At 46.8% G+C, this 22617-nt stretch overlaps 2 protein-coding genes and 1 pseudogene across 2 annotated transcripts; 1 reads left to right on the top strand and 2 right to left on the bottom strand.

Annotated features, from left to right (window-relative positions):
- The first annotated feature begins 4208 nt into the window (after positions 1-4208).
- On the top strand, positions 4209-4827 carry LOC119282659. The gene has a single exon (XM_037562804.1). It carries the CDS (start codon positions 4209-4211, stop codon positions 4581-4583), a length of 375 nt encoding a protein of 124 aa, XP_037418701.1. The 3' UTR covers positions 4584-4827.
- A 2933-nt stretch (positions 4828-7760) lies between these two features.
- Positions 7761-8590, bottom strand: LOC119282657. The gene has a single exon (XM_037562803.1). It carries the CDS (start codon positions 8538-8540, stop codon positions 7944-7946), a length of 597 nt encoding a protein of 198 aa, XP_037418700.1. The 5' UTR covers positions 8541-8590; the 3' UTR covers positions 7761-7943.
- A 10266-nt stretch (positions 8591-18856) lies between these two features.
- Positions 18857-19434, bottom strand: LOC119282656 (annotated as a pseudogene).
- Between the last annotated feature and the right edge of the window lie 3183 nt (positions 19435-22617).

Below are 22617 nucleotides of genomic sequence, written 5' to 3'. Positions count from 1 at the left end.
AAAGGCAGGGTAAATACTGTATATAGGCAGAATTTCCACTTAGTACAGGTGAAGGCTAGCACAGATTGAGAAGCGACCAACTAAAGGGTGACAACGATCATAATCATGCATTTTGAATAACTAACATTGAGCAAGAGCATGATGAGAATATAAACGCTTTGAATATAAATATCATGGAGGCAATATTGGGTTGAATTCAATTACATGCGGAAACATCTGCCCAATCAAACCACTCAAATACTTCAAAGGAGGATACCATCCTAACAAACCACATCATGATCATTTTAATGCATGTTGACACACAAGATAACTTATTATGCACTCCTATCTACTTAAGCATGACATGAACAACTATGAATTGTAATCATCATACACATGCTTACCCATGAATAACTAAATCAAGATCACTATGGTAAACATACTTAAAAAACAAAAACAAGTAGTGTTCGTACCAGCTTTCCTTTACCACAATCTTTTTATCAAATCATCGTCATTATTTCTTTTCACTTGTATGCCCGAATGATGTGAAAAATATAACATACTACAAGTGTGTTGTGGACTAAACTGGAATCTGCAATGACTATATTCACATGAGAAGATAAGGAAATTTTTGGTCTTCCATTAGATCAAAAATAAAACACATAAGAGCCAATTGGAAATTATTGTTGATGTCCTCTTCTTTGAAACAAGACTCAATGAGACGCAAGAAAATTCAAAGAAACAACAAAGAAGAAAAGGGTAAAAGGAAACAACGGAGAAGAAACGAAAGAGAAATTAGAGAAATCTTTTAATTTATTTTTTGAAATTTTTAACAAAAAAGATGAGTTCAAAGAAGCACACTGAAATATTTTTGCAGTTTTTACTTTCTCTGAAAAAGAAAAACAAAGAGGAAAAGCGAAAAGCGAGAAAATATTTACACGGAAGAACTCCCAATCAAATAACAAAACAAGAGATGAGAAATATTTTTGGGTTTTATTTTTAATAGAAACACTATAGAAACCAAAAAAGAAGCGAGAATGTTTTTGATTTTTCAAAAAAAATATCAAACACACAAAAGGAAACAAAATAAAAGCAAACATGGATATACAAAGAAAAGGCAAATACCGACAAGTCTAAGGAATGTGGTAGCACGAATGAAAAGTCTCCCAAGCTTAGGCTTTTGGCCTAACTTGGTCACTAGCACTGCTTGTCTGGATAGTATGTTAGCTCGAGTTGGCATTCCTCTATCTGCCGCTGCTTGGCAAGCGGCTGCTTCCGCGTCCTGTTGCGCCCTAGCTTCTTCCAACGTGACATAATACTACCGTGTTGAGGAAGATTAGTAGGCCGTGTTGGTCGGGGGATCAGCTCTTTGAACCCTATATGATGCGAAATTAATTTCAGAAAAGTTGTGTGTTGAAGCAGCCCAGAACTCGTGCCTACCACCTCTCGATACAATCCGTAAGCCAACAAGTGGAATCAGAGGCTCGACGGGAGATGGCCAGTGATTGACGGCGGTGGTGGACGACGACATCGGCAAGGGGAAGACGGGCAAAGGGATCTAGGGCGGCTAAGTACTTGCTATGTCCGGATCTCAATATCCTTGATTATATCAGGAAAATTTCGGGGTTTCGTAAGCCTTCGACGATGAAGGTGAGGGATCGTGCGGAATGACCTCGCCGGCTGGTGCTGACCACGATCGCACTCTTTCTGGTGCAAATCCGGGACGTCGACCAGCAGCTCCGACCAGCCCCTGGTGTGATTTTGTGTTATCCGCTAATAAATTCATATTTATGTGGGAAAATTTCTGGGTTGGTAACTGCACGTACTATATTGATGCTATAGTCTCAACTGGTGGCGTTTCTTTTTTCTAGATGGTGGGAGATGTGCGAGAATGAGGGAGCTTAGTGTCATAGAGCATATATTGTTGGACTTCACTACATAGAGGTCTTACAATGCGGCGGTTGTTCTACTTTCTCTCATTTTCTATCGCCATGACTGCCAGAAGGCAAAGTGCCATGTGTTCCTTCTTTTCTACCTCCCCACACGACTCTGGGTTCGCTGCCACTGCAGCACGAACCGTGTGTGTCCACCTAGTAGTTTTGAGATAGAAAAGGTTAATGTAATTCATTAAATGTATTTTTTGAGCCAGTCAATAGCTTGTCCGGCTTTCCTTGAAGATGTGTAAAGACTACAGGTGATGTTAAGAACATTTTATTGCCTATTTGCAAGCGATGATGATTGCTGGAGTGTTTGCATTCAACACAGTGGGACGCCATTCCCATGATTGTTGTGGTTCAGGGCGGTTCACGGAGCCGAACCACACAATCGTATAGGCAGCTTCTTTTTTTTGCGGGGATATAGAAGTATTTTTACTAGGGCTTTGCTACACGTATGAAAGGATGATTACATTCTTTACGTAATTGCTGATCTGGTAGCTTTTAAGTCTTCCGTTGGACGCACGGGCCCACCCTAGAATCAGGGGTTGGTTTGATTGGTGTTTTGGAAAATTATAATAGAACAGCAGTTTCTACACACAAATTTCATAGTCATAGGATTTGTTTTGTTATGGAGTCCTTTTACGGTACATTAATTTATTTTGGACCAATCATTTTTTGACCCGACGACCTAGATTAAGCAATACTACAGCAGAAATTGTGTTCCTGCGACGGGCCGTTTGTGTGGCGAAAAAGCTTGTGTCCGGTGTGCTTCTTTTTCCACCTTCGTTTGAGTGAATGAGAGAGGAGATGAGCGGTGAGCTGATCTGGGGTTTGTCCCAACAGTGCAGAGACAAGCGGCCGGGCAGTTCATGTTCAACTTCCTGTGTTGCTTCACAAGGATGTGACCGAGTACTACCTACGTGATAAAGAGTGATTCGGTTGAGTGGTCGTTCCCTCTTATTTGTTTTCAGAATGCTAGTTTGAATTAGTATAAGAGACAAGTATGTTTTGGCCTCTCAAGCTTACAAGAAATAGACATTTCGTCCTTTATCTTTTTTGCGGCTACAATTGGTCCTTCATATTCCAGAACTAAAAACGAGGAAAAAGACTACTAACATGTCGCTGTTTTTTTGCTACCCACTTGCCACATCGGACGAAGCATTATCTTTTTTCATCATTTTCTCTTTCATCCTCATTTCTCATCCACTCGTCCTGACGTCCGGTGCCCTAAGCGTGCCGTCGCTGTAGCCTTCTTCAAGCAGCCGGCAATCCCGGTCACCTATCTCCGCCCCTAGCCAGCGAGTCAAAGGCTTTCCCGTGCCGCTCTAGCTCCTAGCACCACCTCTTGCATTCCTTGCACCGCCATCAAAATTACCCGCGCCGCCCTAGCTGCCCATGCGCAGCCACCACGTCCCTGCGTCGCCCCGGCTGCTCGTGCAGCCGGATTCAAGCCGGCATCCCCGACCATCTATCTTCCCTTCCTTCCTCACCGTCCAGACGGGGAATCTTGAGCCAAGGCTGACCCACGTGCTTGAGCTCCAACCTCCCACTCGCCCAACCTCCCACAAGCTTGAGCAGTAGGGCATCCACTAACAACGGTGACCGGATTCCTGGTTGAGAGTTGAGACCATCAAGAAAGTGCTTGCTCACAAATGACTCAAACCACACATGATAAATTTTCAAGTCCTTCTTGTCAACGGGTTTAAAAGTATGATAATAATGTAAATCCATGGACAATTTTTTACTTCACCTGAATAATTTGTCACATATCTTGAGCCTTGCTTCAAATTAGTTACTAGCAGTTCCCTTTAACCTTATTTTTAGGGTATCCAAAGTACCCTAGCAGTAACTTTACACCCAAAGTGCATGTTTAGATGCATAAAGCTGGAGCAGTGACCCAAACAGGCAACACTCCGCAAGCCACCCTTCCAATCTATAACCTCCGTCCCAAATTACTTGTCTTAAATTTGCCACATAGTTGAGACTTGCTACCCTTTGTGAAGCAAACATGAGAAAAACTATTGATCCAAAGAACCAGTCAAACCGTCCGGGTCATCTTATCACATCCGCGCGAAGCAAAAGCTGCAGCAGGCATAACAGGTTGGAACATGGGCGCCAGAGCCGCTCCATCTGTCCTTGATCAGCCACAGTCCCTTTCACGCTGCTATCATGCAATGCTCCAACTGACCACCAGTCGTAGTTGGACAATGCGTTCTTGATGCCACTGCCACCCCACCATATATACTTAGCTTCCTCGTTGTGCACTGCACTAGTCTAGTATACTTACTTTCCATGGCGGCCTCCCACCACCTACTCGTCTTGCTCGTTGTGGCGCTCGCCGCCAGCGGCAGCAACGGTGCCATCGCGGCGGCGGGCAACGACGGCGATGTGCAGCTGCGGAAGGTAGCCCTGTCACAGGCCATCGAGGTCCTTTCCCGCTACCGCCCGGAGACCACGGATGCCGAGACCCTGAAGCGGGCCGTAGCGGCGGTGAACCGGGAGGCACAGCGGTACTGGAAGCCCATCTTCAATAACGTCAACAAGGTGATGCACAGCGGCGCCGACGACTGCACCAAGGAGGAGGCGTTTGCCGCGGCCAAGGCGCAGCTCAACCGCGAGCTCGGCCAAGGCCCGGATGCCATCAAGATGGACTTCGAGTACGTGTGACCTGCGTGCAGAGATGACACATCGCCACCTCTGTTTTTTTTTTTGTTTTTTTTTTCCTTCGGCCTTAGCGTGCCCTGTCCCTGTCTGTGGTGTTGTTAGTCCTGCTGCTCCCTGTGGCCTGTCACACTTTACTGAGCCTTCGATTTCCTTGTCGACGCCTGTTGTGATTGTGCTTGCCTGTAGCCTAGCCTTCATGTCTTTTCTACCAATTATTCCATGCAACAAACATGAGTGCTAGTTGTGTCCTCCAAGATACTGAACTTCTTCCGTGTTCTGGTCTCTTAGACTTTGCATGCATTGTGTGCTCTGGCTCGGTCATGGAGCCCATGTTTTTCTTCATCTTGGTCCATGTTTGCTATGCAACCAAATCCTATAGTTATGGAACCTTTTTGAGGAAAATGCTATTCTCCTTAAATAAACAAAGAATTGCGCGAGAGTACAAAAAATTTGTGGCTGGGATTTGCGGAAACACAACTCTGGGAGACTAAAAGAGAATTGTGTCTGATTAATCTCTTAATGAGAAATACAACCTGCCGATCCATGTGTTAACTGTTAAGTGACTAGAGGATGATTTACAAAAACTGTCAAAACATTAAAATGGGTAAGAAAAATAGGCTCGAAATTTCAGAAATTGATCAGCGAAGGTTAGTTGAATTACTAGTTCTGATTTTAAAAACAGTTTTTTTTTTACTTTTTTTTCAAAAAGGCGACCCTGGTTGGGAAGTTCCCCTAGCCACATAACTGATGGGACCTGCACGCCATTATTTCTTATTAAGCAACTGGCCGGGGCACAATTTGTGTTTTTCTTACCAATTAGTCCTTGAGTTGTGTTTTTTATTTGTCTAAAACCCCCCATTGCGCACACAAACTCAGATTAGCTACTAATAAGCAAAGTTGTTCGCCTCGATGAGGCACACAACTTCCGTGTTAACCTCATTTCCAAATGTAACATAAACATTCTTTAGCACAAAGTAATGCTACTACATTGAAGACGCAAATAAAGCTTGGTGACACAGACAATCCTGAATTCCTGATAAACATATCCATGGGGCGTCATTATTCTAAGGAGTCTTGACTCTTGACTAAGAAACCAGCATGCATGCATGCATGCATGTTACGGAACTTCGAAGTGGACCGTGATGGTGTGAGCTCCAAACCTCATCACCACGGTGGCCTTGTCGCTGGTGCGGACGCTGGCGAGAGCAACCATGAGGAGGAGGAGGAACACATCCATGGCGAATCGAACCGATCGGTCGTCCATCTCTCCCATTGAATGAATGGTGGCAATGGATCGACAAACAAGGAAGGTAAGTGTATATGGTGTGGTGGCAGTGGCAGCACCGATCGCATTGTACAACTAATAGTTTGGGGCAGTGAAAGCGCGTGGCGGGCGCAAGTAGTGTGACTTATCTGATCTGATGCAGGCGGTGTGGAGAGAGAAGACGTGCAGGATGTCCGGTAACAGGGATGGCACATGAGTACTACTACCTCCCTCCTGATTTATTGGTCCCTATTGTATTTTGTGCCAAATTTTGACTATAAATTTAACTAACAATTTTTTTGTGCATGTCATCAAAAATTATATCATTGAAAAGTATGTTCAAATACAAATCCAACGATATAATTTTTATTAAAATGCATTAACATTTTGTTAGTTAACTATTTGTTCAAAATTTGGCACAAACTATAAAAGGGACCAATAAACCAGGACGAAAGTTGTAGGAACTATGGTGTATCGGTTCATTGATTCCATCCTCTGCAGCAATCGCGTGGAGAGAGAAGACAGGGTGGTTCAGGTGCAACTTTAAGTTTTGCTTCACAAGGATTTGATTGAGCTAGTACTACCTACGTGTTAATGAGTGACCGGTTGACTGGTGGTTTCCCTCTCATTTGCTTTCCAAATCGTAGCATGAATTAGTAATGAGCTACATCCAGTGTTATGCAGAGGCCGGCCACAGGTTATCCCCTTTTCGAAAAGAAAAAAAACTAGAGGAAGCGCAGTTGGCAGTGCGTTGCCTGTTTCAGTCACTTTTAGAGCCCACATGATTCAATATATTACTTAACTTTATGCATCTAAACATGCATTTTGGCTGTGAAGTTAGCGTTATGCCGGGCAGCCATAAATAAACTATTGTGGAAGTTCCACGTTCTCTCTTTCGGTTGTGTTCTCTGTAAAATCCTTGTACACAGACTTGATTAACATTGGATCTGTTATAAGGTCCCTACATATCTGGAAAACCAAAGTCCCTTTAAAGATTAAGATTTAGTGATTTACATGGTGTGATTCTCAACAAGGACAATTTGGTTAAGTGTAGATGGCAAGGTTGTAAAAAATGTTGTTTTTGTAACCAAGAGGAAACAATTCATCATCTGTTTCTAGCTTGCCCGCTTGCCAAGCTTTTGTGGCGTGCTGTTCATGTGTCTTTTAATGTTCCTTCGTGGACTAGCATATCGAATGTGTTTGTTAACTGGTTCAGAAGGGTGGAGCGCAATGCTACGACGCGATTTGGGTGGGAATTTGTGCACTACTTTGAGATATTTGGAACTGTCAATATGATTTTGTGTTTAACAAGACAAAGATTCATTTTTCAGCTTAGCTACAAAGCGTTTGGATGGATCAGTATGTGGTCATTACAAGAGGTTGAAAGATGCCATCTCCAGGGATTGATCAACATGGATGGAGAAAGACCAAGGAGTACTACGTCAAACTTAACGTGGATGCATCCCTAAATGATGACTCTATTACTCGAGGAACGGGCATAATCATAAGATATATTCATGGTCATTTAGACGAAGCGGGAAGTAGTGGCATTCGGTTTATTGATGTTACCGTGACAGCTCAGGCTCGTGGTCTCCTCAATGGATTAATTCTTGCAGGACAAATTGGTTGCAATAGGATCATAACATCATGCAAAAAGGTGGTAACTCCCTTGGGTCGGCTGCGGCGATTTACCAAGAGTGCTCTTTTTTATGTTGCATTTTTTATCATGTTGTTATTAGTAACTGTTTTAGAGAGGCCAATAGAGCATCTCAGTTCTGTTGAAATTTGGGAACGGCAACTACTTCTGCTTGTATTTTAGTTAAATTCCCTGTGAATTAGTGAACAAATCAGGCATGCATGGTTGCTACTCATGGAAAAGACAGGGACAACGAAGAGAGTAAGAAAATAACCACCTCGCTGACTAAGGAAATGCAAACACAATCACGAACGAAGTCGAAGGAAAATAGTGGTGGCGCTCTGACAACTGCGATAAGCCCCAGCGCACGGACGGGAGCGCATCATGACTAACAACACCACAGACATCTAGGGCGCGCTAAAGCTGAAACAGAAAGGCAGAGGTGGCGAACTGGCGATGCATGTCACATATACCCGAAGTCGAGCTTGAGGGCGTTGGGACCTTCTTGGCCGAGGTCGCGGTTGAGCTGCACCCTGGCCTGGGCGAACGCGTCCTCCTTGGTGCGGTCGTCGGCGCCGCTCTCCAGCACCCTGCCGACCGCCCTGAAGATGGGCTTCCACCGTTGGGCCTCGAGGTTCACCACCCCCATCGCCCGCTTCAGCGTCTGTTCGTCGGTGGTCTCTGGGCTGTAGCGGGAGAGGACCGTAATGGCCTGCGCCATGGCCTCCTGCCGCAGCTGCAGGTCCTCGTCACCAGCGGCGACTTCGCTGTTGCTGGCGGGGAGGACGAAGTCGACCTTGATGGTGCGACCATCATGCCTGAAGAACGAGCTGGCCTTCTCCTTGTACATCACGCTGGCCTCCCCCTTGAGCACCTTGGCGTCGACGGCGGCTTCTGGGCAGGATGAAGAAGAGGACGCCATGCAGACCTCCTGCTGCGGCCGAGGCTGGTCGTCAACCACGGCGGCGACAGCGCTGTTGCCGCTGAAGGACAAGGCAAGCACGAGGAAGAGGAACAGGAGGTGGAAGGCGGCCATGCCGAATTGAAAGGATCGGTGCATCTCTTCTCCTAAGCAAGGGATGAAGTATATATGGTGGGTGGCAACGGAGAAGAGCTAGCACACCTATCGCATTGCACAACTGAAAGCAGCGTGATGAGTGGCAGAAGAAATCATGTCACTGATCTCATCGATTGACTGCTCACCCTCTCATTAGCTTAGTACGATTCCCTGTTTTAAATAGCGCGCTATAGCTCCGCTATAGCATTTAGAAAAGGTCCTGCGCTAAGGGTCTTTTGTCCAAACACAAGAGCAAACATTTTAAATAGCGTGTTGTAGCACCGCTATAGCACGCTATAGCATTTAGAAGAGGTCCACCGCTAAGAGTCTTAGCGCGCTATTTAAAACTTTGGTACGATTACTGCACGCCCATGGCATTGCACAACTGAAAGCTGAAGACGTGCAGAGGAAAGCATGCGACTCGAAAGAGAGAGAAGACGTGCAGAACGAGAGTTGAGTATTATCTGTACGTACTAGGTACTAGTAGTTTGCTTTTGCTTCACGAGGATGTTGTCAGAGGACTACGGAGATGATAAAGTGGCCCGACCGGTTGAGTGGTTCCTCTCTCATTTGCTTTCATGATGGTTCATAACAAATACATTACTGACATGGATCTAGTCCTTGTTCATCTGTATTCGTGTATCTTCAGGTTAGATCCTTTCATTCTATGCTGAAGCATGATCGCCCGGCACTGGAGTAGACAGTCCAGCAAGTGCATCCAAGTTACCAAAAAGGGTCAAACTGTTCGAAACTGCTTTGCAGACGATGCATGACTGCACGACACCTGCACGACGGAAGTGCTGGCCCTCTGATACACTTTGATGATATGGATGGACGAACGGATATGCACTGTCCTACACAAATCGTCTCCACACCGTCGTGTGTATAGCAGCGCTGCAAACTGTTCTCGTTGTCAGCCACCCCCTTCAATGTTGACAATTGCGCCCGCCGATGCCATGTTGTTGTGATTCGCTTATGCTGCTTGTCTATCCTCAAACCCTAGCCCATCTCTTGTTTCAGCTAGAGATGATACCTCTGCAATCATATCCTTAAAGCGACCCAACACGAGTTCATACATCGTGACGGATGCATCCCCAAGCCTAACCAGCTCCATAGCGTGTAGGTAGAGAGTCGAGTTGCGGTAGGTGAAAGATTTGTTCATGACATGGTCTCTTTTGAAGTGACCAAAATGTCGGGGCAGGATGTCCCTAGCATCTTTTGTCCATCTCTTGAGGATGTGCTGCTCCAACATCTCCTTCACTCCGACATAGTGAATCACCTGAAACATTGGAATCAAGGTATGATTTTTCATGGACAGATGAGGAATGGGCATCCAAAAATACCTTCAAAGCATGGCAACAGAGCATCCCCATGTTGGTGAATTGCCCGCATTCACACTTGAACCACTCGCCATCGTTCGACATGGTCACCTCGTAATCAACCACACTCCATTCTCGTGTTTCTCGACATCGTCGTGTCTTGCAATGTACTTCTTCTCAATTTTCTCGACCTGGTAAGCCCGACCCTCGAAAAGGTTCTCACCAAATTGTTCAAACACTTTCCTGGTGTAAACCTTATTTGTATGTTGTTCAATGGCAATATTTGATCTGATGACTGCTCCGCTCTGTATTTCTCACAGAAAGATCATCATTAGAATTTTTCGACGACGTACACTTCCACAACTATTAGGAAGAGGGCACAAAAAATCTAAAAGAAATTCCTTAGAATCCGTATCCTCTTCTCCTGGTAGCTCTCATCCGACTCGCGGTCGAATTGGAGCCTCATGTACTATCGCACAAACACATGCATCGGGAGTGACGTCCTCGTGAAAGGCACATTCTGCGATGGAACCGAAGAAGCTTCCTACAATGTAGTACAGAAAGGACCCGGAGTGGCCACTTCGTGAAAGGCACATGCTGAGATGAACTGAAGAAGCTTCCTACTATGTTGTACACCTTGTTGAGATTCGCGTTATTTCCTCTTAAGTTGCTTCACTGGATCTTTTGTGTAGACATCTATGTGCTTGTGCGATGGATAGTGAACCTTTTCACCGCATGTCAGTGACAATGAATGGCTATGGCTGGCCCAGTGGTCAGCAATGAACCATCCATTGTCAGACCCTCTCAGAAGCCTAATCATCGCAGGGCATTTGCACCGACAGGACCAGCTGTTTTGCTGCTCAGGCTTCCCCTGTAAAAAAGGTAATTTACAAGCTGCAGTTAAGACAGTTGCATAGCCAATGATCAAGCGGATTAAAATAAAATGTAAGTGCTTGCGATTGTTGTGTCATATGTACTGACGAAGCATCCACATACAATTTCCTACATACACTTTATCCGTTCGACATTCAGACGGCTCTTGCCATATCTTATACAAAATTTGAGCTCCCATAAATAATTAAAGGTTGCAGAAATCGTACACTTTCCTGAGAGTCAAAACTCATTCCAATTTCTGGCGTGACCACACTGTCTGATGATTTATCACCGTACCTCCTGATTGTTTCTTCCAATGGAGTAACCCCCCTGGGGCATGGTTTTCTGTCAGCAGGTGCACGGCCAACTCTCAACCTGCAATAGAAAAATATCTCAAGTTTTGCACACGATATCTCAATTTATAGCAACGCCTTTTGTTTATCATGGTAAAACCCCATTTTACTGATCAGTGACACAACCCACCACGCTTTGTGAGACAAACGGATCAGTTGTGAGACAAACAGATCAGCATTGCATTTGGTACGAAGGGATTACATGGTAGGGCATCCAAGGCATCCAATTTGGTATCATAATTTTCATATCACAATTCTAGCAGGGCACCCAATTCCTTGATATCTATCCCATCTCTCTCTCTCTCTCTCTCTCTCTCTCTCTCTCTCTCTCTCTCTCTCTCTCTCTCTCACTCACTCTCTCTCTCTCCAGTCAGAACCACATCCCCACTCTCATCTCACACAATAAATTGAACCTTTTATTCTGTCTTGGCTAAAGTAAATCATTCATATTTTCGAAGCCATATGTTAGTTTTTTTAATAATTTATATATCGGAACTTTTGGAACGAATATCTTTAGAACTAGGCCAATCTTGGATATATTTAGAACATGGTTAAATTTAAATGCTTCACATTTTCTTATGTGAAACAAATATTTTTCACTAGAAAAATATATAGTACAGCATGAAATGAGCTAAACTAGCAATGAGAGATGAAAGGATGAACTTGCTAACTTTTTAGAACACTTGGATAGTTGGTGCACCGCAAAATCTAGATAAATCTTGGGAAAATTGGAGCTTGGCGGTCAAGTTTGGAGGAAGAACAGAGGAGAAGAATGGATTGTGTCACTCGGGCAAGAAAGAGGAGAAAACATAAGTGTGGCTCGGGGACCTCATTTCATGTTTGTTTTGTGAACTCAAGTGGCATCATGCTCACAGGGATTTCATCGAACACCTTTTGTGCATACGAAGGGAAAACAAACTAGCACACACACCTCCCACCTTCTATGATGGAAAAACAGAGGACAGGGCGAGCAGGGGCGAGATATATAAAGGCAAATTTTTTGTCCCGGTTGGGGTCTAAAAGAGGGACTTAAAAGAGACCTTTAGTCCCGGTTGGAGACACCAACCGGGACTAAAGGTTATCGACCCCTTTAGTCCCGATTGGTGTCTGGAACCGAGACTAAAGGTCCCATTCGAACCGGAACTAACGTCTGCCGAGCCCCGGCCAGCGTCTTAGCCGCTCGTCGCGTTGTCGTGGCCACGAAGTACGCCGTCGCCACATCATTGAATCAACCGCACCACCGCCAAAGCGTCGCGGTGGACATTGAAATAGGCCGTCGCGGCATTGCAACATCATCAAAGTAGTCTAGCCACCATGTTAGTGTCGCCGTCGTGTGGAGCACGTCATCGCCGTAGCAGTCGAAGCACAAAAAAGCACGCCCATCGCAACATCATTGAACCAGTTGGGCCGCCTTGTCAGCGTCACCGTGACCATGAAGCACGTCGTCGCCACATCAGTCGAAGGACGTCAAAGCACGCCCGTCGCAACATCACAGAACCAGCCGGGTCGCCGTGGCAGCATTGCTGTGGTCGCCGAAGCACGGCCTCGCAGCAACATCGAAGCAGTCAGGCCTCCAACGCAATGTCGCTGCAGCCGTCGAAGCGGCCGTCGAAGCACGACATTGCAGCATGGTCTTCAATGGCCGCCTCCCTGACAATGACGACTTCGATGGCCACGGCTATGCTTCAATGACTAGGGTGACGAGGCATGCCACGACGGTGTTGACGACCTCGGCCATGCAACGAGGAATTCTTAAATGGCCGTGACTACGCTTCGACGACATCGATGACTGCGTAATTGCGACGACCACCACGACGGGCGTGCTTCAATGGCCGTGACAATGCTTCCATGACCATGATGACTTGGACAGCGACGACAATGCTTGAACGGCTAGGGCGACGAGCCATAACATGACGGCGCTAGCGACCGAGCCCTTGCAATGAGGCATGCTTCAATGGTCATGGCGATACTTTGACAACCACAAAGACGTCGATGACTGCGAAGGTGCTTCGACGACCATGATGACGGGTGTGCTTCAATGCCGTGGCAATGCTTCCATGGCCACGACGACAGTTGTGCTGCAATGGCCGTGCCAATGCTTCCAACAGAACGATACTTCGACGGCCACGACAACGCTTCAACAACTAGGGCGACAAAGCATGCTATGACGGTGTTGATGACCATGTCCATGCAAAATGTTTGTGGCGATGCTTCGACGACTGCGATGATGTTGATGAGTGTGGAAATGCTTCGACGACCACGACAATAAGGCGTGCCATGACGGCGCCCACGACTGTAGCCATGCAACGAGGCATGCTTCTATGAGCTTTGTGGAGCATCACCGGTGTTCTTATGGAGCGTCTTTGGGCCGTCGGAGCATCACCGATGACGCGATGGAGCATCGTTGGGGCCGTCGGAACATCCTCGTTGCTGCAAATGGAGCATCTGCGGTCTGCCGGAGAATCGCCTGTACTGCAACAAAGCATCGCCGGGGTTGTGTTGGAGCATTGCCGGGCCAGCGGGGTATCACGGGTGCTTCAGGGATGGTTGCATCAAAATTTGTTTCAACCCGGCGCTGCAGCTGTGGTCGAGCATGGCGAGCTCGTCGCTGTTTTCATGTGAGATGACCAGTGACGGGGCTGCAGTGACCTGGAAAAAAAGATGTTGTGCATATATCCGATGGCTGGCTGGTGTCGCTGCTGCGGGAGAGAGATAGGTATATTTGGGATGGAAGTGATGGTCCAGAGATCAAGCGACCCAAATCAACGGTTGGCAGGGCTGTTTAAAAATCCCCGTCATCAGCCGGTTTACGGGTAGCACTGGCCTATTTCTATTTGTTTATTCTCACAATGAACTAACGAGTGAACCCATTGGGCAAATTTTCAAGCTCCGCCTTTGGACTAAGCTGGCATAGCATCTTGAGATTTACGAAGTCATCATAGGCACCACATAGTCAACGAGAATATTTTTTCTCGCTGAAGGCACATTGCCGAAAATCCTGAAATAAATTCAGAAAAACGCAAGCACCGGGACTTGAACCCTGATGGGTTGGGGGTACCACTACCACCACATGCACTGCCTTGGAGCACGTTGCGCCCAGAAACAAGGCATGGTCGCCTATGCTCCTGGCCTCCGCCCGCTTCGTGAACTTTTTCATCCCCCAGTCGGCTTCAACTAGTTCAAATACCGTGAAAAATGGCCTGCGGGTGCACCATACCATAAATTCCGTGGTCACCATCAGCAGCTTGCCAGGTAGGGTAATGATGTACCTGCTGTACTCAGGCCCGTATGGCAAGCATGTGCAGAGTGTGCAATTGCACAGGGCCCCTAAAAGTTTGGGGGCCCCAAAATTATCTTAAATATAATTTAATAGTACAAATCAGAAAATAATCAAGGAATGGATTCATTTGAATGACAGTTAATCGTATTAATCAATGCTCATTTAGATTATAATTTTTCTTGTTGCAGCATATGCAGAACTACTGCTGCCTCCATTATCCTTGAAGCAATTTGCTGCACAAATAAAGAAATTGGAGGGTAGCAATGGATTCATATATGCTCCGCTCTCATCCATTATTTTTTTTCTTCTCATCATATATTGCCCTAGCATCATTAGAGAATATTCTAAATAAGTAGTAATATATAGAGTTCATAATTAGTAGAGTTCATAATTAGTATTTCTATATATTTTTAGTGGGAACTAGTATTTCTATTTAATAGGCCTAATTTTATATATCGCACCGGGCCCCTGAATTTTCAGGTACGGGCCTGGCTGTACTCATGAAAACGTCTCTCCGGATAGGGATTTGGTATTGTGGCCCACACGACAATCTTTAGAACCAGTGTGCCACGTTTGCTCACGCTGATGTCGATTTTGATAAGCCTGCCGATATACCTTGTGAGGCCACAGAGCTCGCCGCCGTAGAAAACGATATCCATGAACTTCTGGTCCCGAAACAATTGTTGTGTCGACCACCCATGAAGGTGGCTTAACCTGCAGACTGCGACATCATCCGTGCTCGTGATGGCGGCAAGGATACAACCATTTGAAGTGGGCGAAGATGAGAAGATGACCTTCCTCGTGGCTTCCGCGCAGCGTTGTATGCGGACCTTCCTCCTTTGCTTCGTGGAGAGCGCCACCTTCATGCCAGAGAAGAGATTCATTATCCTGACCTCATCGTCGTACCAGGCGGCCCAGCCGCCGTCGTGACAGCCGACGAGCGACCTGCCGACGAAATCACTCGGGCCCGGGAGTGGAACGTGCGGCAGGACCGTGCCGTCTTCACGGCAGTAGCAGCGCATGCATTTCGTCTTGTCATAGCCGCTTGGATCGAGGAGCACCACGGAAAAACGACCCGCCGCGGGTGGGTCGAGGCGACGGCGGCGGCGAAGCGGACCCGGTCCAGCGGGGTGTTAATCCTGGGCTCCTGGCATATACCTGGCCGAGGAGATCTTCGTGGAGGTTGGACCATAGATCTGTTGTCGCCGAGCGCCTCTTGACGCGGCCGTCACCTGCGGCCGTGTGCGGCGGCATGTTCCTGATCACGAGTTAGCCTGGGCTGAGCAATCTTTTGGGCTGCTCCGAGCCGACGGAAAAGGAGGCCGACCCGAGTTGTAAAAGGGGGCCCCAATCGTAAACGAGCAGAACTGTTTTTGGCCAGGTGCAGCTTTGAGGACCGACAAAATCTCAAAAAAAAAAAAAAAAACTTCGAGGACCCCCAACGTGCCTCGCTTGACAAATGATCCATCACACATATTTGTTTTCCTTTTTTATCTTCTCGACCTTTAGTTTTTTTTTTTGAACATCAGTACAGACACAAGCGCTCATATACACGCGCACACACTCACCCCTATAAACGCACGCACGCACACTCTACCCCTATGAGCACCTCCGAGAGACTGAGCCGGCATATCATCTTGAAAGTTACGAAGTCACCGTAGGCGCCTCGTCGTCGACGGGAACGTCTCCTCCCACTGAAAGCGCATCGCCGGAAATCCTGAAATAAATCCAGGAATAATGCGAGCACCAGGTGTACTCCCTCTATTAAAATATGAGCATAAGACGGTTATTTTTTGAGGGTGAATATAAGACGGTTTTTGACACTGATATTTTTAAAAGGCATCTTTTATGCTTCGATAGAGATGGAGTATTTTCTCTGTGTATAAAGGGTGTGTCTAGAACTTAGCCGAAGTCTCAGTCGGGTGACATCAATCCGTTTTTTTTTTCTTTTTGCTACAAGCAGTATGACTAGATGCTACAAAGGGCGACGAAAAATGTTGCGATGGTATTGCAAGCAACAACAAGAAATGCTACAACCATTTAACCGAAGATGCTACAACCGTCAATGAAGGATATTGCTACCGGTGAGATGGCGTGCTACAACCAACGATGGATGACATGCTTTGACCGGCAAGACGAATGTTGCAACCGGTAGGAAAAAATGTTACAAAGAGATTGCAAAAATGCTGCATGATCGAGTGAGACTTTTAAATCTCAGTCGACTGCGGTTTAGCTGGCCCGATTTATAAACTGTTTTGTTTAGCAAACTAATATTATATGTAATTTCAAAGCTCTACTCCTGAAGTTCAAAAGGAGATTATGCTTCCTGCAAGTTAACAATTTCATATGTTACATTTAGTGAAAAAATATAAAATATTATTACATGTAGGGCTTCTTTATAAGTAATAATGTTGTGTCCAGTTGCATGTTTCTGTTTGTGCTAATTGAACATGCCCAAATATATATCTCCTGACGACCACGAGCATACCAGATGTATCACATTACATCAAGATACCTAGGATGTAATTAAATATCTGTTTTAGAATATAAGGTGTATTGATTTTCATGCAAGTCAACCATTTGAATGTTTGATCCAGACTATGGAGTAAATATCAACATCTGCACTAACTAATAAATAAAATTTGAAACTATTTTTCATGATGGATCAAATGATTCAAATTTAGTATTGTTGGTATTGATGCAATTTTTCCAAAAAGTTGGTCGAACATGAACTCGTTTGACTTTTGAAAAAACAAATACAACTTATATAAAGGAACAAAGAGTGTGCTTAGGAAACCTAATCAATTCCTACACTTCATGCATTTATAGAGATCTACGCCTGGCTCGCGATGATTGGTGACAAAATTTTACAAGCCACACAAGTTTCTATATTTTTAGGACGCTATAATACACACCTGACATCCCCGTCGATGGTGGCTAGAGAAAATGATCATTCTCCCAGCGTGGGGGAACGAAGGAACACTTCCATTTTTCTCAGAGATATGATTTAATTGCATATAAGTACCACAACTAGGCCTAGGGTAACAAATTGGTATCGTTTAGTTTTTTCTTTGCATATCAATACCAACTCTGGGGCAAGCCACAACAAATCGTGTTGATTCATGTTTAAACCGTTGTTGACAGGGAAACTGGCCAGCGGGCCCACTTGTCAGGTGCCGACAAGGTGCAGGATGCTCATTAGGACGTGTTCATAGCATATAAGTACCACGTTTGTGGCTTGGGTAATGAATTGGTATTAGTTCTTGTTTTTTTCAGGATCAGTACCAAGTTTTGGGCAGACAGCAACAAATCACCCTGCACACGTTTAAACTGGTTTTGAAAGCCGAACTGACAAGTGGGTGTTGAGAAACGTAGCATGCAATTTTAAAAAAAAATCTACGCTCACACAAGATCTATCTAGGAGATGCATAGCAGCGAAAGCGGAAGCATTTGACAACGCGGTTGATGTAGTCGAACTTCTTCTCATTCTGACCGATCAAGCACCGAACTTACGACACCACACATTCAGCTCGATGACGTTCCTCGAACTCTTGATCCAGTAGAGTGTCGAGGAAGTAGATGAGTTCCGTCAGCACGACGGCGTGGTGACGGTGATGAAGGCATCATCGTGTAACTATTGTCGACCCACTCGTGCTGCTTCAGGGGAAACCCTACGATCTGGTTTTCCATATCAGATGATGACAGTACTACGGTGTCGTTTCTCTCTTGGAAGCATCATTTGTGGAGCAGCGCTGGAAGACGGAGGCAAGAGGTGGAGCGGCTTCGTCTTGCACGGAAGTTCGCTGGAGCTGTCAAGTCATGCCTGGCCGACAGGTGCTACGCTGAGTCATGCCTGGTTGGTAGGTGCTACGCACGATAGATCTTCCAGAGTCTTCACGTCTGGGTAGATGAGCGCAGGACGATGGCGCTGTTAGGCGCCATGGTGGCGTCGACGGATGTCTGGACTGGCAAGGATGATGCGAATATCTCTCCTGGAGATGGGTCAGTGGTCCGACGAGGATGAAGGCTACCAAAACGTGTGCATGTGGTGTGCACTTTAGGTAGGCTGCACCGGCTATTGGTCCTGATACGTTATATGGATGGATCGGCGATGACACTTGTTTTAGATACAGGAAATGAGAGCACTTCACATTATCGATTTTGTAGGTGTAAGTGGTGACTTCGGATGGATGGATATATGTTCTTGTCACACCTTTGTGAAATAAATAATGAAGATGATTGCATGCATCGGTTGATGCAGAGGCCGGTGGTTTAACCTCCTTTTCAAAAAAAACCTGGCTGACTAAGAAATGCAAACACAGTTAGGAACGAAGTCGAAGGAAAACAATGGTGGAGCTCCAACAACTGCGACAGGCCGCAGCGCACGGACGGAAGCGCACCATGACTAACAAACAGCACCACAGACATATAGATATAGGGCTCGCTAAGGCCGAAAGAGAAATTAAGGCAGAGGTGGCGAACTCGGGATGCATGTCACAGATAGCGGAAGTCGAGCTTGAGGGCGTTGGGACCTTCTTGGCCGAGCTCGCGGTTGAGATGCACCTTGGCCGCGGGGAACGCCTCCTCCTTGGTGCGGTCATCGGCGCCGCTCTCAAGCACCCTGTCGATAGCCCTGAAGATGGGCTTCCACCGCTGGGCCTCGAGGTTCACCACCCCCATCGCCCGCTTGAGCGTCTCGGCGTCGGTGGTCTCTGGGCTGTGGCAGGAGAGCACGGTAACGGCCTGCGCCATGGCCTCCTGCATCAGCTGCAGGTCCTCGTCCCCAACGGCCACTTCGCTGTTGCTGGCGGGGAGGACGAAGTCGACCTGGATGTTGCGACCATCATGTCTGAAGAACACGCGGCCTTCTCCTTGTACATCAAGCTGGCCTCCTCCTTGAGCGCCTTGGCGTCGGCGGCGGCTTCCGGGCACGAGGAAGAAGAGGGCGCCATGCAGACCTCCTGCTGCGACAACGGCTGGTCGTCAACCGTGGCGGCGACAGCGCTGTTTCAGCTGAAGGCCAAGGCAAGCACGAGGAAGAGGAGGTGGAAGGCGGCCATGGCGAATCGAGAGGATTGGGTGCATCTCTTCTCCTGAGCAAACGGATGAAGTATATATAGTGGCAACGGAAGATGTAGCACACCAATTGCATTGCACAACTGAAAGCAGCATGGTTGAATGGGAATAGAAAGCATGTGACTGATCTAATCTGGCGCTCATGCTCAAACTTGCTGCAGCAGGCGCGTGGCGAGATAAGACATGGAGGATTGTACCGCTGAGTACAAGTTGGTTATTTCCAATTCAAGCAACTTGCAGCTGTTGCTTCACAATGATGGATGTGAAAGGACTGCGTACATGATAAAGTGCCCCGGCTTCTGCTTGTAACGGTGGACCAACGGAGAGTGCAGCTCGGGTAGGGCCGCGACGAGTGTCGGAGGGTGGATCAGGGCCAGCGCTGGACCGACGGAGGAGGTAGCTCGGGCTGGGCGGCATCGTCAGTGGCCGCAACCAGTATACTTCCAACTTTGTTGAGGGTCAAACTATCTCAAAGTTTGATCGAGCATGTGCAGAAATATATCAATGTTTGTGAAACCTAATAGGTATATGATGAAAATATAATTTATCAGAATCTAATGCTACTAATTTCATGGCATACATGTCGGTATATTATTGTATAATATGATCAAACAGAAACAATTTTGACTTTCCAACAAAGTTAGAAGTACACATTCTCAAGGATGGAGGGAGTATATGAATAATAACACAAAGGGACAAAATGATCATTTTATCCCAACGTGTCAAGATGTCATGTTCTTTTATCTGTTTTAGGAAAAAAAACTATTTTAAATAATAACATAAAAGGACACAGATTTTTAGAGTTACAAAATCGTAAATGGAAAACAAAGCGAGCATGCATTCAATCGTCAACTTTTGTCACATAATAGTGAGTTGTTGAACTGATCGTTCGTAAAAATCTACTCGAAACAATCAAAATGCACAATGACCGGTGTACATGTATAATGCATTGAAGCTAGTAATCCTGAAATTCTACATATCTGGTGGGAGGAGCCACACAGGAGGTTCGTCACCATCCACGTGGTATCCCACGGACATGATCCCATTGAAATTGCCCCATGCGCTGTTTTCTTCCTTGTAAAACACATTGCTGAATGAGGGTGAGTTCGTCCAGTGCACCTCTGCCCTGTGGTTGAAATAGTAGATGTGGTTTCTCCTCACGCCGCCACACCGGCCCGCCACCACGTGCACCACCTTGGTGCATGTCGCCCCCCCCAGAAACAAGGCATAGTCGCCTAAGCTCGTGGCCTCCACCCACTTGCACATGGAATTTGTCATCCCGTCGTCGGCTTCAACTAGTTCAAACACCGTGAAGGAGGACCTGCGGTTAAAATCCCTGATCACCATTAGCAGCTTGCCAGGTAGGGAAACTATGTACATGTTGTACTCATGAAAAGGTCTCTCCGGGTAGAGATTTGGTATAGTCGCCCACACGACAGTCCTGAGCACGAGCGTGCCACGTTTGTTCACGCTGAAGTTGATTTTGGTGAGCCTCCCACTATATTTTGTGAGGCCATAGAGCTCGCCGCCATAGAATGCGATGTCCATGAGCTGCCGGTCCTGAAAATATTTCCTTGTCGACCACCCAGCCTTCGGGTGGCTCAGCCTGCAGACTGCGACATTATCCATGCTAGTGATGGCGGCGAGGATACAACCGTTTGAAGTGGGCGGTGAGGAGAAGATGATCTTGCGCGTGTCTTCGGTGGAGTATTGTATGCGGAGCTTCCTCCTTTGCTTGGCGGAGAGATCCACCTTCACGCCAGAGAAGAGATTCATGATCCGGAGCTCATCGTCGTACCAGGCGACCCAGCCGCCATCATGACAGCCGACGAGCGACCTGCGGACGAAATTGCCCGGGAGCGGGAGTGGGACGTACGGCAGGACCTTGTCGTTTTCAGGGCAGTAGCAGCGCATGCGTTTCGCCTTGTCATGGCCGCTTGGGTCGAGGAGCAGCCACGGAAAGACGGGTCGCCGCGGGTGGGTCGAGGCAAAAGAGGTGCACGCGGCGGCGAGGCGGATCCGGTCGAGCGGGGATTCGAGCCTGGCGTAGACCTCGCGGAGGAGATCTGGGTGGAGGTTGGGCCACCCACCTGCCGCCGCCGAGCGCCTCTTGACGCCGCAGCCGTCACCTGCGGGCGTGTGCGGCGGCATGGTATGTTTTCTCCTAACCTAGCCTAGCCTGGGCAAATATGGAGGCCGACCCGATCGATTGTGTAAAAAGGGATCCTTGTGTTTAAACGCGTCCGTGCATGCGTTGGAAATAAAGACCTGACCCAAGGGAAGGGATCATTGCCTCCAACGCGATCGTTTTTTTTTTTGCGGAAATAACGCGATCGTTTTAAACGTCAATGTTGTTGCATGCGCAAAACAATTTCTCAAAAAAAAAGGAGAGATCGGGTGCAAAACAAACAACGCAAAGAAAGAAGGCACGACAATTACGGGCGGGGACGAGCATCTTTTCTTCATTATCACGAAAAGAAATTAAATTAATTAGGGTGAGAGGCATGCATATCATCAAATTAATCATGGCTCCGGTGAGGGAGTGGCCATATGATGGCGACACGCTTTAGGCTCACTCCAGAGCTTTGAACTCGTTGCTAGGTGGTTCACGAACATGGTTGTAATTTTTATTACCCCTATTGTTCTTTGCACTGCCATGATTGAAGATTAACAGATTGGAACTTTCTCGCAAAAATAAAATAAAATTGGATGAGAAATCCCATGCGTAGATGTTTAAGGTATAGACGACACTAACACGCCACGGGCCGGGAAGGTCAATCGATGAGTTTGGCATGTTTGCTTTGCATGTGCCGTCCTTCTAACAGACACGAGCATACATGTCAGTTGACAAAGGTTGTTCTAAGAGACATATGTTTCTATGCCAGATTGTGGTGCTGCCAGACATGACAAGCATCAACGGATACATACATGGTGGTGTTTGTTGGTGGCTAGTCAGTCCAGACATGACGACCGCGCGCTAGTCGTGCATGTGGAGAACCCATGCTAGATGAGTGGTGTGATGTAAGGATGTCACCATTATGACAGTGGCCAGCGATGGCCGAAGACGATCGGGTCTTCCATCAGCAGATGCTAGTCCAACACCAGTGTGAGATAGAGGTCACAACGTGGACATGGGTTGATCTGTTGCCTTCCCGTCAAACAAGAAGTGAACAGTTAGG

Source organism: Triticum dicoccoides, chromosome 3B (assembly GCF_002162155.2).
Source record: "Triticum dicoccoides isolate Atlit2015 ecotype Zavitan chromosome 3B, WEW_v2.0, whole genome shotgun sequence".
Lineage (NCBI taxonomy): Eukaryota > Viridiplantae > Streptophyta > Magnoliopsida > Poales > Poaceae > Triticum > Triticum dicoccoides.
This window is presented reverse-complemented; position numbering and strand designations above follow the sequence as displayed.

What these genes read in the sequence shown, in the direction of transcription:
- LOC119282659 (XM_037562804.1), top strand. Translation starts at nt 4,209, where the DNA reads ATGGCGGCCTCCCACCACCTACTCGTCTTGCTCGTTGTGGCGCTCGCC.
- LOC119282657 (XM_037562803.1), bottom strand. Translation starts at nt 8,540, where the DNA reads ATGCACCGATCCTTTCAATTCGGCATGGCCGCCTTCCACCTCCTGTTC.